At 38.9% G+C, this 18007-nt stretch overlaps 1 protein-coding gene across 1 annotated transcript; it reads left to right on the top strand.

Moving 5' to 3' along the window:
* The first annotated feature begins 440 nt into the window (after positions 1 to 440).
* On the top strand, positions 441 to 9592 carry LOC115919220 (solute carrier family 10 member 6-like). The gene is made up of 6 exons (XM_030972463.1): positions 441 to 1236; positions 1873 to 2084; positions 4362 to 4566; positions 5683 to 5906; positions 6927 to 7114; positions 8766 to 9592. Exons 1-6 carry the CDS (start codon positions 850 to 852, stop codon positions 8903 to 8905), a joined length of 1356 nt encoding a protein of 451 aa, XP_030828323.1. The 5' UTR covers positions 441 to 849; the 3' UTR covers positions 8906 to 9592.
* The last annotated feature ends 8415 nt before the right edge of the window (positions 9593 to 18007 follow it).

The raw sequence follows: 18007 nt of genomic DNA, 5'->3' as shown, positions 1-18007 counted from the left end.
TTTTGGATTGAAATTCGCTAAAAAATATGACAATGACAAGTTCCTCTCATTGTCCTGCTCCTATTGGAACCAACTTTAAAACCCCAACAGTAAGTTTGTTCTTTCTTTCTGATAAGTTCCCTAACTGGAAATAGCCATGAAAGCTCTTTATACTTCGCTTAATTCAAAATATGCCAGTATTAATAATGATAGTGGTCGCGGTTATATGCGTGTAAACTATCACGGGATAAAGGAGCATAACGTCAGAATAGCGTTATATAGATTTACACAGAGTTAAAGCCCTTCTAGCTCTCCACAGCATAATATATGCCTACCAGGATGTTTTTATATGTAATACCTTCTACGTGACTCTACATGAATATGATACGTGTTAGGAAAATAACCGGGTAGCCTCGTATTCAAAAGTTTATCATTCCAATGTTTTAATGGATCAGAGGTATTTGGTTATAGGGAGAGACTAACTCTTGGGCGTTGTTTTTACAGACTTGTGTAGGGCATACTCCTCTGCAGGTAGCAACAAATGCTTTGTCTAAAGGAATATCACCTTTTGCAGCGGGCAAAAATTATGTCTACAGCTATTTTGGTGATTAAAATAGTATCTCTTCACTGAGTCTTCAAACAACTATTCTTGAAAATCAACATAAACTTTGTATGCCTATTTGTGTTAGGCATTGTATTTGTTTATGCTCATCAACGAACAGGACTTCTACAAGAACAATCAATCATCAATGCTGCAAAATTTCCACTCCCTTCCGTAAAGTGTGACAAAGCCGTACAAGATAAAAGAATCACGGCTTTGGTCGTACATGAAGAGCGAATAATTCCTTTTAAAAGACAAAGTCTGAAGTTATGGCATTTAAAAACTCATCCGATGTCTCAAAGTCGGGTTGGGACTGGATGTCGACACCATCAGTCAATATCAGCCGTCATGCGATAAACGACACAATCAAGGGAACGATCTCGACATTGAATGAATCAATGGCATTGGATCTCGACACCACCCCCACATCGGCAATGGATCACATCACCGCGGAGGAGAGTTTGCCAGCGGTGATAGACAAGGCGATATCGATGGTGTTCGGAATGAACAACGACACGGCCCTGGTCATAATACCGAGTACCAACCCGATGGCGGTGTCAATGGAAGAGCTCTCCCGTGTTCGTATAATAACGGCCATCATGATGACCGTCGCATTTGCGATGGTAAACTTGGCCATGGGTGCGGCTATCGGCAAGGTAAAGTTACAATATTACATCGACACTCTAAAAAGGGTTATACAGGGCGTGTCAATAACAAGTTTACCCTGCTTTGGTAGTTCCTAATTGACAAGTCATTATTAATATGACTTTGGAATTGCTTTCATGATGAAGAGTTACTTATTTTCTTTCCAATGATCCTCTAATCATAATGTCCATCACGGGTAAATAAGCACCAAGGTCTTTAAAAAGTGTTGTCAAAATAGTCAACATGCAGAACTCCTATCAGAGATCAGCTCTGTAAAATAGAAACCGATCAAAGATATGGTTTGTCATCATGTAGCAAATTCAACATCAGAAACGAAAAACAATATCGATTATTATCTGCACTAAAAAAAAGTATGACCTTGTAACCACACTATTTTGCCTGTTGCGCGTAAGACTTCGTCAGCGATGAGGTCTTTGAGTCTCATTGCGAAAATTATTGTACACAAGTTGAATGCAAAATGCACATTGCGAACATGGTGTCGAGCCTGTGCCCCATGTACCGGCCCATGAATAATTATTGCCTTCAAAGGATTGATAATCGTTGGAATGTGTCACATTTAGAATGACGCTTCGTGTGCAACTGGTATAATCCCCCTTAATCCTGCATAATCCCTTCTCTTCTACCAGGTTGAATTGATGCGCCAATGGCGAGTACCTGGCGCAGTGTTAGTTGGATCCATCATACAGTTCTTGGTGTTCCCTCTGGTTGCCTTAGCGATCGTCAGAATGTTCAAGCTCCCGACACCTTACGTCACTGGTATGTTGCTCGTCGCCATCTGCCCTGGGGGAGCTATGGCCAATCTCGTCACGTTCTTCATTGACGGTAGCATCTCTGTTTGGTGAGAAGATGTCGATGGTGATGGCAACGATTGTGTCACTACCAATGACAATGGTGATGGTGGTGGCAATGAAAGTAACAGTATGGATGTTGTAATGGAGGTGGTGGCGATTATCATGATGATAATGATGGTGATTATGGTGATGATGATGATGATGATGACAGTGACAATGATGACGATGGTGATGATGGTGTTACAACTTCCGGCACTCTACGTCACTGGTATGTTGCTCTATGCTATCTGTCCTGTGGCATCTATGGTCAACATATATATATATATATATATATATATATATATATATATATATATAGTCAATGGTCAACGTGGTCAAAGTCTTTATCGATGGAAACAATACTTTTGTGTCTGGTAAGAATGGTGATGAGGAAGATGATGGGGATGGTGACAATAATGATAATGGTGATGTTGATAATGATGATGATGATGTCTAACAAAAATAGTGGGTTCTTGTATGGCGCTCATGTTTGTTAGACTTGACAGATGAAGATAATATATGATAAAGATAATGATGATGATGATGATCCACTATCATCATCATCATCATCATGATGGTAGTTCGAACAGCAATGATACTGATAAAGGTATTGGTGGTATTGGTGGTGATGACGATGATGATGCTGATCTTCATCATCATTTTGACAATGAAGATGACGAAGATGACGACGATGTTAAAGATGGTGACGATAATGACAATGCTAATGATCATGATAATTGAGATGATGTTGGTGATGGTGGTGAAAGCAAGGATACTATAATGGAGTACGCCTACAAACATCGAGTATAATTGTCGAGGATGGTGGTAATGATGGGGATCATGGTGATGATGATGAGTGATGTCCTCTTCGGAATCCACGGTTGCCCCTCTGACCGAATGTTTTGTCGTGAAATTAGAAATATGCGTTTGTCTTGAAACTTCACATTTTATTTCATTACAGAGCTCACGCAGTGATACTCAGAATTAAACTATCATATATTTTCTTTTTGAAAAAAATTACCATGGAGGACACCTAGGAGCACCAGGAATTAGTGTACTTGCGTACTGTATGTCGCTCAGAATTACAGTTCAATACCAACAAACTCGCCAAGATTCGCGTACGTGTGACACACTTTCTCGACATGGACGCTCCTGCCAATCCACCTTCTCTCTCTCTCTCTCTCTCTCTCTCTCTCTCTCTCTCTCTCTTGTCAACGAACAATTCTGCCCTATGCTTCTAAAACAGGCCTTCTCAACTAATTTATTAGAAGCGCCAAAACGAATATAATTTTTAGTTAGGGTGCCAAACCAATATGTTTGATTTTGCTGCGAGGGAGCGTAGCGATCGAGCCGACAACGGGGGGGGGGGGGTGCAGGGGGCGGAGCCCCTGAAGCTGATGTATTTTAGGGCTTTCTAAAGGCCCAGATGTGTTATTTTTAGCACCTCTTTATTCCAAAATATATCAATCCTAATTTCATACAATTCCTGGGTACATTCACACTGGAGGTAAATATATATGTAGATATTTCGGAGCAATAAACACGGGAATTGTCCAAATTAAGTGAAATTCAAACATTTTGGGTCTTTTTGATTTTGCTGAGTTTTTAATTCTAAAATACAATTTTTTTTTTTTTAATTGTGCAACAGTCGCGCGCCACTCCGACTGACCGCAATCTAAAACGTATCGTTTTACAAGTAATTGTGTTGACATGCAGTTAATAATGCTGGTACTACGTACAAGGACTTGTATAAGGACATTGGAATACGTGACATAATCAATATCTTTGTCACCTGTTAAAGCGGCATCCAATTTCATCATCGTAAAAAGGTTATTTTTCACTTTCAGGACGTTTTGTTGAAGAAAATTGTTGATATTATTGCTAGACTGGGTTATTTTTCTCCTGTTATTCAGCTAAAAAGAGTAATATCAAGTTCAACTTCACGTTCATTAATTTCATTTTCATTTTTTACAAGCAAAACGGTAACAACACAAAAGAGAAATATAATGAAAAGTCACATGGTTGGAAACAAATATGATCATGTGAAGGAAACCAATTATAATAGAGGCTTAGCTCCTGGATTACTTACATGTTTGAGTATTACATTTTCATTTTAAAGTAGGTTTTATGATAATTTCAATTATCTTTCATCGTTTGAGTAATGTTTTTTAGCTAACGTCTCCAAAATGTAAATTCCACCATAACGTCTCCTTTATTTACTATTGCCATGATAAAAATCGTAATTATGCTCAGACATTTTGCTTTTGTTCTCCTTTATCATAAAGCACGAGCATGGTGCTTATCTCGACGGTGGTATCAATGGGGTACGTCCCCGTCATGCTCCTAATCATCTCCGGTGGTATCGCTTCAGCTTCTGTCGCGGTCTCCATGTGGGCCGTCGTAGTAGCCATCTTCATCATAGCCGTACCTCTTGGGCTCGGCGTCATCATCCGCTCGTACAAGGAGAGCTGGGCTCATGTCATCACTATGGTACCACAAACAACTGATATAAAAATCAGTCGCGTATCTAGGGAATGTAGAGGGGAGCACGTGATCCGGGCGGCACTTGAATTGGTCAGACTACATGGGTCCCATTTTAAACAAAAATACCCCTAAATATGGATCCGCTATTTCTAAGTTTTGAACATTTTGATAATGTTCAATGATGTTAATGATAAGGGGGGGGGGGGGGGGAGGGGAGAAAGAGAAGAAAGATAATGATTGTATTATATGCGCCCCAATACTCATTGTAAGTCAAATTAGAAATCAGTTTGCTTAGGTTGTGGTATGCGAATATTTTCTAAAGCTCATTCGCTTTGCTCCCTCGCACAATCTCGTGTTTCGCGCCCAATACAGGATATATTTGAAGGGGTACAATAAAGAACAACATTTATGCTCATTGCTTAACTTGCTCCCTGTTGCATAAGTTTCGTCATCCTTGAGTTAAATATTGCGCCCCGAATATAGGATAAAGCATAGAGAATAGTAATTACAAAGGGTCAGCGTTAGAAAGAAACTCTTTATGTTGCTTTTAAATTTATCAACATTTCTCCTGGCTTTTCGTTAATTTTGCTCCTCATTTTAGGGAGAAGTGATTAGAAATAGGCTCATGGGTGTTCAAATTCGGAAACTCTACCGCTTTATTGCAATGCTTCCTTACAAGCTTTTCGCGGCATTTATAAATTGCGTTTTTGAGGATTAAAGTGCAAAATATAGACAGCTCGGTAGGTTTGGTCCCTCGCTCGTATAAGTTATTTTGCCTCGGGTCCCGAAATCCCTAGATACGCCACTGGATACATTTTGTTGTGTTTGGAATAAGAAAAAAAGGGGTATTTAGTAATCGATATAGGAATGTTGATGAATGATAATAGGATGAGAGTGTTCCATTTTTATATTCTCTCTTCCTTTTCCAACTTTTGCCCCCCCCCCCACTCCAGTTTGTCTCTATTTTTTGCCGTTTACGTTGATATAATTTTATTTTGTGTGTTTGGCGTGTGAAGGATTAAGTAATAAATAATAATTAATATCGCGTTTTAAACTACCCCAACAGACAAGGGGCGCAGAGTATTCAAAATGTCACCTGTCTTCTTTATATTTCCTTGATAGATTGGTATCACCGTTGGTCTCTTGGTCTACATAGCCAACTCCCTGGTCCAACTCTTCATCCATACGCAGATCTTCCACGCCCCTTTCAGGGTGTACATCGCCACCGCACTCGTCGTCATCTGTGGGTTCATCATCGCTATGTTCGTCGCATACCTCTTTGGACAGCATCCCACATCCCGCCACACACTCGCCGTACATACCGTCTTCCACAACACCTCACTGACGTAAGCACAAAGACGGAATCGAATTAGTAATTATTAAAATAATTATTTATTATGCCCGTTGGATATAATAGTGATATTTGGGGTTTATTATAGCGCTTAATAATTCATTGACGATGTCTTTAAGCGCTTTACATTTAAATTATTACACCGGTCATCGGATTAAGGCTTACCCGCACACATTGTACACTCTTATTTCCACGGAGTCAAATTTCACTCTAAATGGCGTCAGCTGGGAGTCAACTCTATTCCTAGTTAAAGTGACACGGATTCCGAATCAATTTGACTCGGATTGTGTGGCATCAGATGAGAATTGACTCAATTCAGAGTCAAGATGACTCCTTTTCCGTGTCACTTTAACTAGGAATAGAGTTGACTCCCAGCTGACGCCATTCAGAGTGAAATTTGACTCCGTGGAAATAAGAGTGTATGTACATTCTCCACTCCCTGGGGGGGGGGGGGCACTCCCTGCAGGTGTCATTTTACATATGCTCAAAAAACTGAGCAAACCACTGAGCAAACCGCAATGACATTCGCATCCTATACCAGGTACCCACAGTGGGTGGAGGGTGGAAATGTGGATTCATGTCTTGCCAGAGGACGCTATTGGCGTTCTGGAATTCGAACCCTTAACACTTGGATTGAAAGTCAAGTGAATGAACCAGGCTAATATCCCACGACACCTCCACCGTTCCGCCGGCACGGAGCGTCAATCTGCTGACACTTATGACTCAAAGCTACATAATTTCTGTTATACCAGCAGGATCGCAGAGACCTTCATCATATCAACTTTAGGAATATAGGTCTACTATTACCCTATTGTATTACCTATTGAAACAATGTTCGGATTACGTCATAATTAACGTTCGCACATTTCAAAAATTGATGCACAAGGCTGTTGATATAGCCCTAGGCTGATTTTTATTTGCGGTCGTGTTGTTTGTAACTATTGATTTAAATTGGAAAAAAGGAGAACCTCAGTGTTGCTGTTTTAATTATCGTATTTTTCTATATTCAAAACAGAATCGTCATCCTCTGCACCGTATTTTTCGATGACCCCCATTGGCGTCAACTCGTCGTCATCCCGACGATCTACGGGCCGATCAGTAGCTTGTTCGGCATCATCTACATCATCGTATACCTTACGGTAGGCATCAACAGCGAGGAGGGCAACCATCATGAGGCTTACCAACCCATCAACGAGGAACCAGGTATGTTGATATAAATTTGTCACCTGAAATCCTATGCCAAGCTCAGTAGCCTATTGTGACGTCCTCTACACGTTTGTCTGACGTAATAGGACGGCGTCGATGTGTGCATTTCTCTCAATCAATTATGATTATACTCATATGGTTTTTGAGGCGCAATGGTAGAAATTAATGAATACAGAATATAATTGCAAAATGTACAGTGTAAGCCCTATGTTGATCGACTGATAAATTTCTATCAAGCATAATAATGTTCTGCTACGCCTCCAGAAACTCGCTTAAAGCAGATAAAAACGCAGTCAAAATGACACATCGTATGCGACATGGTATATGATCCGACATTTTCCGGTGACATGAGTTCCGGGCTTTCTTTCAACAAAATATAGGGTTGGGGTTGCGATAGGTTTTCGGACAGGTTAAGGGTAATTGTTGGGTCGTGTTGGGTCCAGCTAGGGCTGAAGTTGCGATTCTGTTCAGTGCGGGAAATTGACCGCATGTCATGTCGCTAGAGCATGTATCGTACAAACAAGGATCAAAGTCGTTGATTAAGTTCATCATTATTCATAAAACAAATTTGCTAATGAGTGCCGCTGTAACGTTGTCTTAACAATGTCTTAACAACATGATCTACTGTCACGGAATGTCGATTTGCATCCTCGCGCTAGCCTCCTTCCATTGATGAACATAGGCTGTTTGTCTGTAATGTGATCGTTCCTTTTGTTTTAAATTTAATCTTATTATGTACATGGCTTTGTCTGTTTTCCCCTATGAATTTTACATGCGAGGCTAAACCAAAAGCGTGGCAAATTGTTATATTACTGTCAGTCTATATTACACTCCATCCCACATCAACCCTACCCTATGTGACAACCCTTCACGTGACATCTATTTGTAGCTCCACGGTTGGATAATTCAAGACAATGGAAAAAATTAAATGGCCTTGGTAATTCCTATAAAGTATATCCACTAAAATGTCTACAAAATTATGTCAATAGTTCAGAAGATGATCTTACTGAAAGCATGTGACTCTTAATTGTATACCCCATAATAATATTAAATAGTATTAGGTGTAATGTACATGGTTCTTTACTCATATAACATAGCCCAGGCATCAAGTACCATCAGATTTTACAGAGTTATAAAGCTTGTGATCGGATTGAGTGGCGGATGTAGGATTATATTACAGGGCAGGGAGAAAGGGTCAGTTCAGAGCTAGCAGGGCGTGTTTAAGTATATGAGTATAAACGCCCTTCTGGCTCCAAACAGGAGTTTTTAGGATAATTATTACCATATTCTCAAGAATTCAAGGGAGACACGCCTGTGTATTAAGAGACTGGTGTTAAATATGATGAAAGGGGGGAGGGGTGGTGATGTATAGGCATATGCTCTTTGCACACGAGGCGTCATTATTTTGTGTGAAGTAGGTCTGCGTCAGGTACTGGGGCGTTCTTTGACGCACCGTGTGATAGTCACATTGCACAAGAATGAATGCAAACAGTTCAAATACTGCGTTGAATTACTATTATATGAGGGTTAATTGCCTCCTCACGCAGGTTCAACTAGCGCAATAAATGACGCAATCGAAATTTCTGGTGTAATATTATTGTGCAACGGGCATCAATGAGTCTAATTGTATTTGCTTGCATCCCTTCAGGTAACGTCGAGTACAAGGCCCTCGAAGGCGACGATGACGATATGAAGGTCAAAATCAAGATGGCTGGATTCCGACTGAAAGTGAAAGGGTACGAGGAGATGGACGGAACTGTTTCCCCGTTGCCTATGACTGGGTATTGATTATCTCCTGGGTCCAGGGTATGTTGCCCCATACGTTTTCAACATCATCTACGCCTATTAATATTAAAGTAGTCACCCGAAGAATCAAAGTGTTTTGAATTGATGCAAAATTCATATCATTGCGAAGGGAAGCCTTACTGATCAAATATAACAACTCCCCTCTTCAAAATATGTTTGGGGCCCGCAGTAATCATTTCTCAAAATTTTTAATTTTGAGATCCAGATTTTCTGCCTTCAGGGGTCTTCCGTAGAGTGTCAAGATTCGTGACGTCACATGCGAGACACATCTAGCCACAAAATTGCATTTTACGCCTCTCCATGACATCTATATCATTTTCCAGCAAATTATTCGTGTTTTTCCAGAGAAAATCTTTCCATCCATATATAATTTTTCCATAATATTATCAGTTGTCCTGAATTTTATTCGGGTGACTACGGCATTGGTTGCGTATACCCGATGATTCTATCAAGTTGCTAGCCATAACAGAGCTTAGATCAGACCAAATAAAAAAGGAAAATGACAGCTGCTATAATATGTAAGCGTTTGATTTATTTTAAAATTCGTTGCAAGGTATGGGTCAGCAAACACGGCACATAACCTTGGACTTGCCCACAACATGGAAGTACAGCTATAAACATGAAATTTCGTAGATATTAAAGATAAAGTGAAATGAAATCCAATTTAAAGGCCCACTGCACTACTTGTAGCTACTTGCACCCTCTATATAAGAAACAATGCCTAATCGGTGACCATTGGTCTCCCATGATCCTCTTTTTCTTATGTTAACTGAGAGCTGAGTTGATGAGATAACCACCTGTCCAGTGACCTTGCAGGGCGGTCTAATCCCTCTTGTAAACTACGGCAGATAAGCTTTAAAATTAATTCTAAAAAAGGAAAAGAAAAATAGGAGGCGAAAACCTGAAAGCGAAAGCTATGTTGGAAACGCCAAATATCAAATAAAAAATAAGTTACTATTTAAAAATCAATATTGTGAATATATCAATTAGCATCGAAGTATAGAAGTTTGTAAATTTTGTTTACAATGTATCAATTTGTGTAATTTATGTGTAATTCAGTTGTGAAACTGCCATTCATGAAAGATGCAATAAAATATCATTTATCTATTTATCTTTCTATCTTGGAGTAGAAACGAAGATAGAAAATTTAGAATGTAATATGTAACGGAAGATAAGTTAATATGATAGGGTAAATTAGTTACCTTTTTTTCAGTATTGTTGAACCTATTTATGTAAATAGGCGTGTAAATCATTATCTACACGTGTTCACTTTTTAAAAATAAAAGTGACCAGAGCCAGTTGCTTCTGATTTTCGTACTATTATAACGAAGAAGGGTATTAATTTTGACTGATTATACATTAAGCGATTTGAACATAGGTGGTTTGCTTTGTATATTGGTATATATGCTCAATGTGTAATCTTCGAAGGAGCTTTGTATTATGTTATGCTAGGAGTCCACTGGGCCGGCGCCAGTTGGTGCCAGTTCGCGCCAAAGATTATGTGATTGGCGCGTAGTGGCTCGCTGTGGCGCCGAATTAATGTCCGCTCGGCATGTGTCGCCAAGTGGAATAAACTGGGTGCCATATGGCGTGCGCCAAATGCCACCCGGCTTGCTCCAAAATGTTGCGCCAGTTCGCGCCAGTTTGCGCCATTACACGGCCATTTGATTCCAAAATTCACCCTGTTGGCGCCATTCGCGCCAATAGACGGCTACTTTGCGCCACTTGGTGATTAGTTTGTGCCAAAGGTCGCCAAATTGGTTTGAACTTGCCGCCGCTTTGCGCTACTTGCCGACTAAATAAATACCGGCCATTGGCTACCCGGTTCAGACCCTCCTCAGCTGCTGTATGAACAACATCTCTATTAAATATTTACAATTTTGATATGTCTGAGGCTTTTGATAATGTTGGAGTGATGATGCTGCTCCATCAGAAGATGATGAGAGATGCTGAGGTGGCCACTGCCTATCAACTTATGCTGGCCAATCCTGAAGAAGAAGAGCCTCCTAAGAAGAAAAGGAAGCACAACTGGTGGTTTAGACCCATGCTCCACCCACAGTTGAGGGCCGAACGTGGACAGTACCACACTTTGATGGAAGAGCTGAGTGAGAATGACAGGAGGAAGTTCAAAAACTACACCAGGGTGTCCCCAGAGATGTTTGATGACCTGTTGGTCAGGCTTACACCCCACTTGCAGAAGAAGGACACCCACATCAGGAAGGCCATTCCCCTGGTCTCAAGTTGTCCGTCTTCCTGCGCCATCTCGCCACTGGGGCCACCTATGCCGAGCTGTCTTACAACTTCCGAGTGGGCAAGGAAACCATCCAGAAGTTTGTCCCACAACCAATGAAGGCTGGCTTGAGGTTGCAGGTGATTTTGAAGCCAGATGGAATCTTCCTCACTGTCTGGGAGCCTATATGATGGAAAGCACATCCGTCTCCAGAAGCCCAACAAATCAGGCAGCCTTTACTTCAACTACAAGCAGATCTTCTCGGTTGTCCTGATGGCTCTGGTAGATTCAAAGTACCAGTTCCTGTGGATCGATGTGGGTGGGGTTGGCCATCAGTCTGATGCCCAGATCTACAACAACAGACGTGAACTGAAGGAGTGCATTGAAGCTGGCACTTTAGGCATCCCAGATCCAGCTCCTCTTCCCCCATGATGATGAAGAGCACCCTATGCCGTACTTCTTCGTGGGAGACGATGCCTTCGCCATGAGGACGGACATGATGAAGCCCTATGGCCGTCGTAACATGGACTAACAGCAGAAGGGTTTCAACTACAGGCTGTCCAGGGCAAGGCGTGTGGTTGAAAATGCCTTTGGTATTCTGGCTCTGCGGTTCCAGTGCTTCCTTGGCCAGATGAGACAGGAACCAGACATAGTCCACATGCTCATTGAAGCTGCCGTCATGCTGCACAACCTCATCAGGAAGCACTATCAGGCACTGGACGTCCGCATGTTGAACCAGGAGGATGCCCAGCACAACCTCATCCCTAGAGCTTGGAGAACTGCCGCCATCACTGTGAGAAAGTCCTGCGATGCCGCCCGGGTTATAGGCGGCAAGTGGCGCCGAATGGCGGGCAATCAGGTAGCATTTGGCGCGAAGTAGTCACCTATCGGGTGCCGTTTGGCTCGCGTAGTGGAGCAAACAAGGTGCCCCTTGGCGCCAAGTGGCGCCATGTGGCGCGAAATCTCATTGGCGCAACTTGGCGCGCGCCATTACATTCCAGTGGATTCCAATAGGCGGATTGTTTGCGCCAAAGGGCGATATGTTCGCGCCATTTGGTGCCACTTGGCGGACACTTGGCGCTGATTGCTCGATGCAAGTGGCGCGACGAAAATTTCAAACATTTTGAAATTTTCTTGCCGCCACATTAAAATTTGGTGCCGTTACGGGCCACCACGAGCCAGTTGGGAGGCAGTTTGAGCCACTACACGCCACTAGGCACCTTATTGGCGACACTAGGCGCCACAGTAAATTGCATTGGCGCAAACTGGCGCCAACTGGCGCCGGCCCAGTGGACTCCTAGCATTACTTCATATTATGACTACGATAAACATGGGCAGGCTTTAACATTCTACCAAAAACATGTCTCTACGAGATAATTATATGCCTCTACGTTGTAGATAACTTAGAATTATGAGTGTTGTGAATAGCTCCCAACCGAATTTGATAGAAAGTATCCTACATGATTGTTATAGCCGAGTAATGGGCCCAGGAAGGTGAGCTAATTGGAAACAGTAGTAAAGTATAATTATGTAACTGGTGGTTTGATGTTCATCAAGTCTAATTTTACTTTTAGAATCATCACTTATCATAGATGACCAATTAGCTTAGATGTAATACAGAAACAATTCGGCGTAAGAAAGAAGAAGTAATAAACCGATATGATATAAAGGAACACATGAATTTCACTTTATTTTATTATTGCAGATTGCGGTAAATTTGATCTCATGGAGTCTCTCTCTCTCTCTCTTAAATCCCTTACCTCACCCCCCCCCCCCCCCAAAAAAAAATCCTTCAACCCATTCCCGCCCTTGTCCCCTATCCAAGCATTTCTCTTTATCTCTCTTTCTCTCTCTCTATCCACCTGATATCTACAGCTAAAAACTAAATTATTATAGCCCTTGTAAATTTGATGTCTTGTATTTTTCGTAACTCGAGAATAAAAGGACTGGTTGAATCACGGTCTTTGTTAAAGGTAATACAAATTTTCGGGAAATTTTGAAAATTGGGTGAATATTGATTCTTTACAATTTTGATACTATATTTGGATGTCCCTGCATGTGGATGTATTATAAGCACTAGAAAATTTAGCCCCTAAAACACTTCTGCTTTCGAGAAAAATTGAATATAAAAATTTACCGGTGCTCCCGGTAAATTTTGATAACTTTCAAATAGCGCCTACGGCCGTATAATGGTAGCAACGATTATGAAAATCTCAGAATATGTAGTTGTGATATATAATTTCCTAACGGGAATAGCTAATCGTTCGATTTTAGTCAAGAAACATTGTTTTATAGCTTAATTGATATCTTGACCTTGAGAGGGAGCTATACAACATAAAGAGTTTATTATTTATAATTTCATAACTTAAGACTCGATTTCAACCGCGAAAACGATCATTGAAAATTGTAGGATCGCATCTGCTTCCAATATGTTCATTTGAACCAAATTCATGACCCCATACCAAAACTTTGTATTACCTTTAAATACTTTTAAATGTAAGCTTCAATATGTCACATTCTCAAGAAAAATAAATCGGGACAATTGAATTTTTCACATACTTATATCAAAAAAGTTGTAAAGGGTATTAATAATTTAGTTTTTAGCTGTATATATATAGAGCAGTTTAGACATTACAGCCCCCCCCCCTCTCAAGTGTTTAGAGTCGAATATTGATGAAAGAATACACAATTTAGGTTTTCTGCTTACAACAGAAAACCCAAATTATGTATTCTTTTATCAATATTCATTTTTTGTTGTTGGGGGGGGGGGGGTCTTTGCAGAAGTGTCTTAAATGACATTCTCTTTCACATTATGATACAATTTAAGTGAAATTTTGCCATCAAATTTTGTAACAGAAAAAAAAAACGAATACAGAAAAAAAATTATGAGGGTTACAGGTAAAGACAGAGATAGAAAGAGAGAGGGGAGAGGAAGAGGGAGAGAAAGAGGGAGGGAGGGAGAGAGGGAGAAAGAGAGAGAGAGAGAGAGAGAGAGAAAGAGAGGGGGAGCGGGGCAGAACATTAAACAAAAATTGGAAGACAAAGAAAGAGAACAGAAGAGAGCTGAAAAGGAGAGAGTTGGAAAGTATGGTCCTGTGCAAACATGCAACTACATGTAATGCCTTCATGCTCAGCCACACTCCAATCCATCATTAAACTAATATGAAAATACACATAATCACAAGAAACCAGATGATAGATTGTAAATAATGGTATTAATTTCTCACTTCTTAATCACAGTGGTAATAATAACAAAGAATTACAATAAAAGTCAAGTACTTCTTGCAACATATCAATCAGTGGTAAATAAATCATTTTCAAAAAGAATTAAATCAGATAATTTTTCCGGGTCACATTTGATTATTCACATTCTTTCATTTAATAAACAGCACAAAGTTATTATTTTGTATAATGCCTTTTAAATATTATAAATATCTACGAATTTGTGTAACCGTTACCTATGTAAATTGTGCACTTAAATTGATATCTTCCAAACAAAGTTAGGTAGGTTTAGTACATTCGTTCCTTGTGTTAAACTCATTTTTTGATTAAACTGTAATACCAAGTCAACCGAGCACATTAAATATTGGTTTAATATTACCCAAGGGGGGAAGCCGTACATTTCTATTATAGAGTATTAATCAATACCAAGGAGAACTATCAAGGAGGGTGTTATTATCCCTTATACACTGTATGTGCATTCATTTCTTCTTCTGGAGGAAGATGCATGCTTTTTTATTTACAGTATCTCTGCACAAACTTGACATCTTCATTACATTTTGCATTTTAATGTATTTTTTGTATTCTGGGTGAAAAAAGGAAATCTTTTGTACTATATACGACCTTTTCATCACCCCCCCCCCCCCTTCACAAGGTTAACTGTGTACGTCATAATAAATCATGAACAATAAAAACAAAGCAAGGGCAAGTATATCACAATATAACATCATCTGTTTTTTGTATGGTTTCACTCATTAATACCATGTTTAAAAATTCTTCTTGGATCTTGTTGCAGAAAAGCATAATGTTTGGGATCAGTTCAGTGTAGGACAGACATTGCCCAAATATAAAGCAAGAAGCTAATATCCAAGGGATATCCAAATGTGATTTAACTCTCCCGAATGGCCCCACCGCACAAATATCCTTTTAACAAAAACTTTTATAAGCAATGCAGGTGTGCAAGAATGACTTTAAACATAATTAAAACCTTATTTAGAGTGACATATAACTCCTCAAATAGTTTTGATTTTATTCCAAAAATGCCAATAACCTTGCATTTTTCTGATGGTTGGGAGCAAAGAAGATGATTAGTAACAAATGATTTATTTGGGAAAAATAGAATTTTAGAATAGAATAATTTTTTTTAGATTCCAACACCTTGACACAATATAAGTTGATAATGTTTATTCCGTCATATCATGGGTTACAGTGATGTATGTTCCAATATTTTGGTTAACTCTATATCAAATTGTGTTACATTGCTTAAATAACTACACAACAGAGCTGAACTCCTCATATATGTATATATGATAAATTTTGATTACTCCAAATACCAAATAGGTATGTTTGTATATATATATATATATACGAGTTAATGATCACCAGTTGAATAATGAAGCCAATACAAGTTAATTCAAGAATCATACACCTGCCACATGTGTCAACAAAGGATCATCATTAAACGAAGAAATGCCCATAATATTTTGAAATATTCAGAAACTGGCGGAGAAAATCCTGTTAAGAAATGCAGAAGACTTTTTACTTTTACATACAATTTAATCAACTTGTTGTTGTTGTTGTTGACAAGAATGTAGAAATCTTTTTTTAATGGTTCAATTCATTTTGTTTCTCCAAATTAAAATTCAGTTGCTATTGTTCTGAATGAAACAATACTGGGATCAGAAAGAGTGTCGACAATCCCGTTTGAGAATGACATGTTACGCTATTTGACCATGGGGTCTACTCTACACTCGTTTTTGGAGTCTATTTCAATGAGAACAGATAAATACAAATGCATTATATACATCCCACAACATTACTTATTTATAATATCGCCGTGGGAACCGATGGGAGACCTAATCTACTGGGGATGTAGTACTGCACAAAATAATCATGTTAACTTTCTTAGTCATTCAAAAGTCAGCAAAAAAGACCTGTGTACTTGACCATACGTTATCATATTGTCAAAAGAAAATATAACTTGAAAATTCATCAAACTTGTGATCACTGTATATTATATTCATGAGTGCTTTGTACAATGAAAAGAAGAAAAGAAGAAATATTATATGCCCATACATAGATGTACACTGAAGGTAAATAGGACTATATCAAATTAGATCATAAATAAGCAACAACAAAAAAGGTGGTATATGCAAAAATACTTTAAAAACAGCTAGACTGACAGCAATACTAGGTGAAAGCAACGAGAAAATAAAAAGGAAAAGTGAACACTTCTCCCCTATGACAGCATTGGAGCTTACTTATCTTACGACGTTAGGATAGTTCATAATTAGTCAAATAATATCCTGTTGCCACAATGCCAACATAAAACTATGAATCTTTGTGTACAAAAGCTTATTTACGAGGCACAGGTGAATGTCACAAAGGGAAATCAAGTTTTAAATATATTTGTGTCTTTTCATTTTCTTTTAATCCGGCATTCATTATGCAGTTAATTACCAAACTCAAAATCATACAATATTTATTAACATAAAAATGGAAATAAAATGAAAATCCCACCCCATACCGGTAGTTATCCTTCATTTTATCTTTAATTCCTCTATGGTAGCATGAATGAGCAAATCAAAAACCTATATCTCCTATCATGTCTGTCTGATTATAACAATGTTTATGTCTGCGTCAGGGGAGAAAGGTGTATCACAACAAAATTCATGCATTAAATAAAATGAATGCAAATGAATGCAAATGAAATACTGAATACATTCTTATAGTAGTCTTAATACTAACAGTGATTTTTTTTTCTGCACAAGATAAGTTTTCACCCATGAAATGAATTTAAATTCCCCCCTCGTTCACATTCTGACAAAAGTTGTAAGAAGTGTACGGTAAGACCATATGTTAGACAGTTTCACTCCATTTCAGAAAGAAGAGGTACACCTGTGTCTCAGAAACTTCATAAAAAAATTGTGTAATTATAATCGGTAGAAGTATGTTTCTTTTTTGTTTCACTAAGTAAATCTGTATTGATAAGAAATGAGATTTGAATAGCAAAGAAGATCCAAGGCAAGTACAGCCAATGCAATAACAAGTACTACAGGAAGTTATTTTCTTTTGAGTTCAACATCTAATGACCACTATGCACTTCAAGCATATAAAACATTTCAAAGGTTCAGATAATACATACAATTAAATTTATAGAATGGTAACGTAAAGTGCTAATGAGGAATTGATATATAATATGTATTTGATGTGCAAAAATGGTGAATCCTGTTTTCCAAAAACAAAGATGAAATGGTGCCAAAAAAATGAGACGAAACAGGAGAACTTTTAAAAAAAATTGAGTACCGGGAAGATGATCTTCTTTTTCCAATTAGTAAAGTTCACAAACTAAGCGATTTAACACTTTCACTATTTTCACAACTTAGTGATTCTTAAATATATAACAGTGATTTTAATTCTTAGAAATGGAAGCCAACAATTTTAAGCATTAACAAGTTTTGAGTTGGTCATCAATTCTAAGCATACTCAATAAAATGCATTTTTTTTTTACATAACCGATGCCTAACATTTACTGGACGTACATCTGAATTGTATTTGTCAATATGTTCTTTATGATATTCTAAATGTTAGAATATAAGGTTTCACACATAGCCAAGGCTGAGCAAATGGCCGCC

Source organism: Strongylocentrotus purpuratus, unplaced genomic scaffold (assembly GCF_000002235.5).
Source record: "Strongylocentrotus purpuratus isolate Spur 01 unplaced genomic scaffold, Spur_5.0 spur5_scaffold_6, whole genome shotgun sequence".
Classification (NCBI taxonomy): Eukaryota; Metazoa; Echinodermata; class Echinoidea; order Camarodonta; family Strongylocentrotidae; genus Strongylocentrotus; species Strongylocentrotus purpuratus.
This window is presented reverse-complemented; position numbering and strand designations above follow the sequence as displayed.

What these genes read in the sequence shown, in the direction of transcription:
- LOC115919220 (XM_030972463.1), top strand. Translation starts at nt 850, where the DNA reads ATGGCATTTAAAAACTCATCCGATGTCTCAAAGTCGGGTTGGGACTGG. An exon ending in GACGGTAGCATCTCTGTTTG is followed by an intron (nt 2,085 to 4,361) that starts GTGAGAAGATGT and finishes TTTATCATAAAG; the next exon opens with CACGAGCATGGTGCTTATCT. An exon ending in TTCCACAACACCTCACTGAC is followed by an intron (nt 5,907 to 6,926) that starts GTAAGCACAAAG and finishes TATTCAAAACAG; the next exon opens with AATCGTCATCCTCTGCACCG.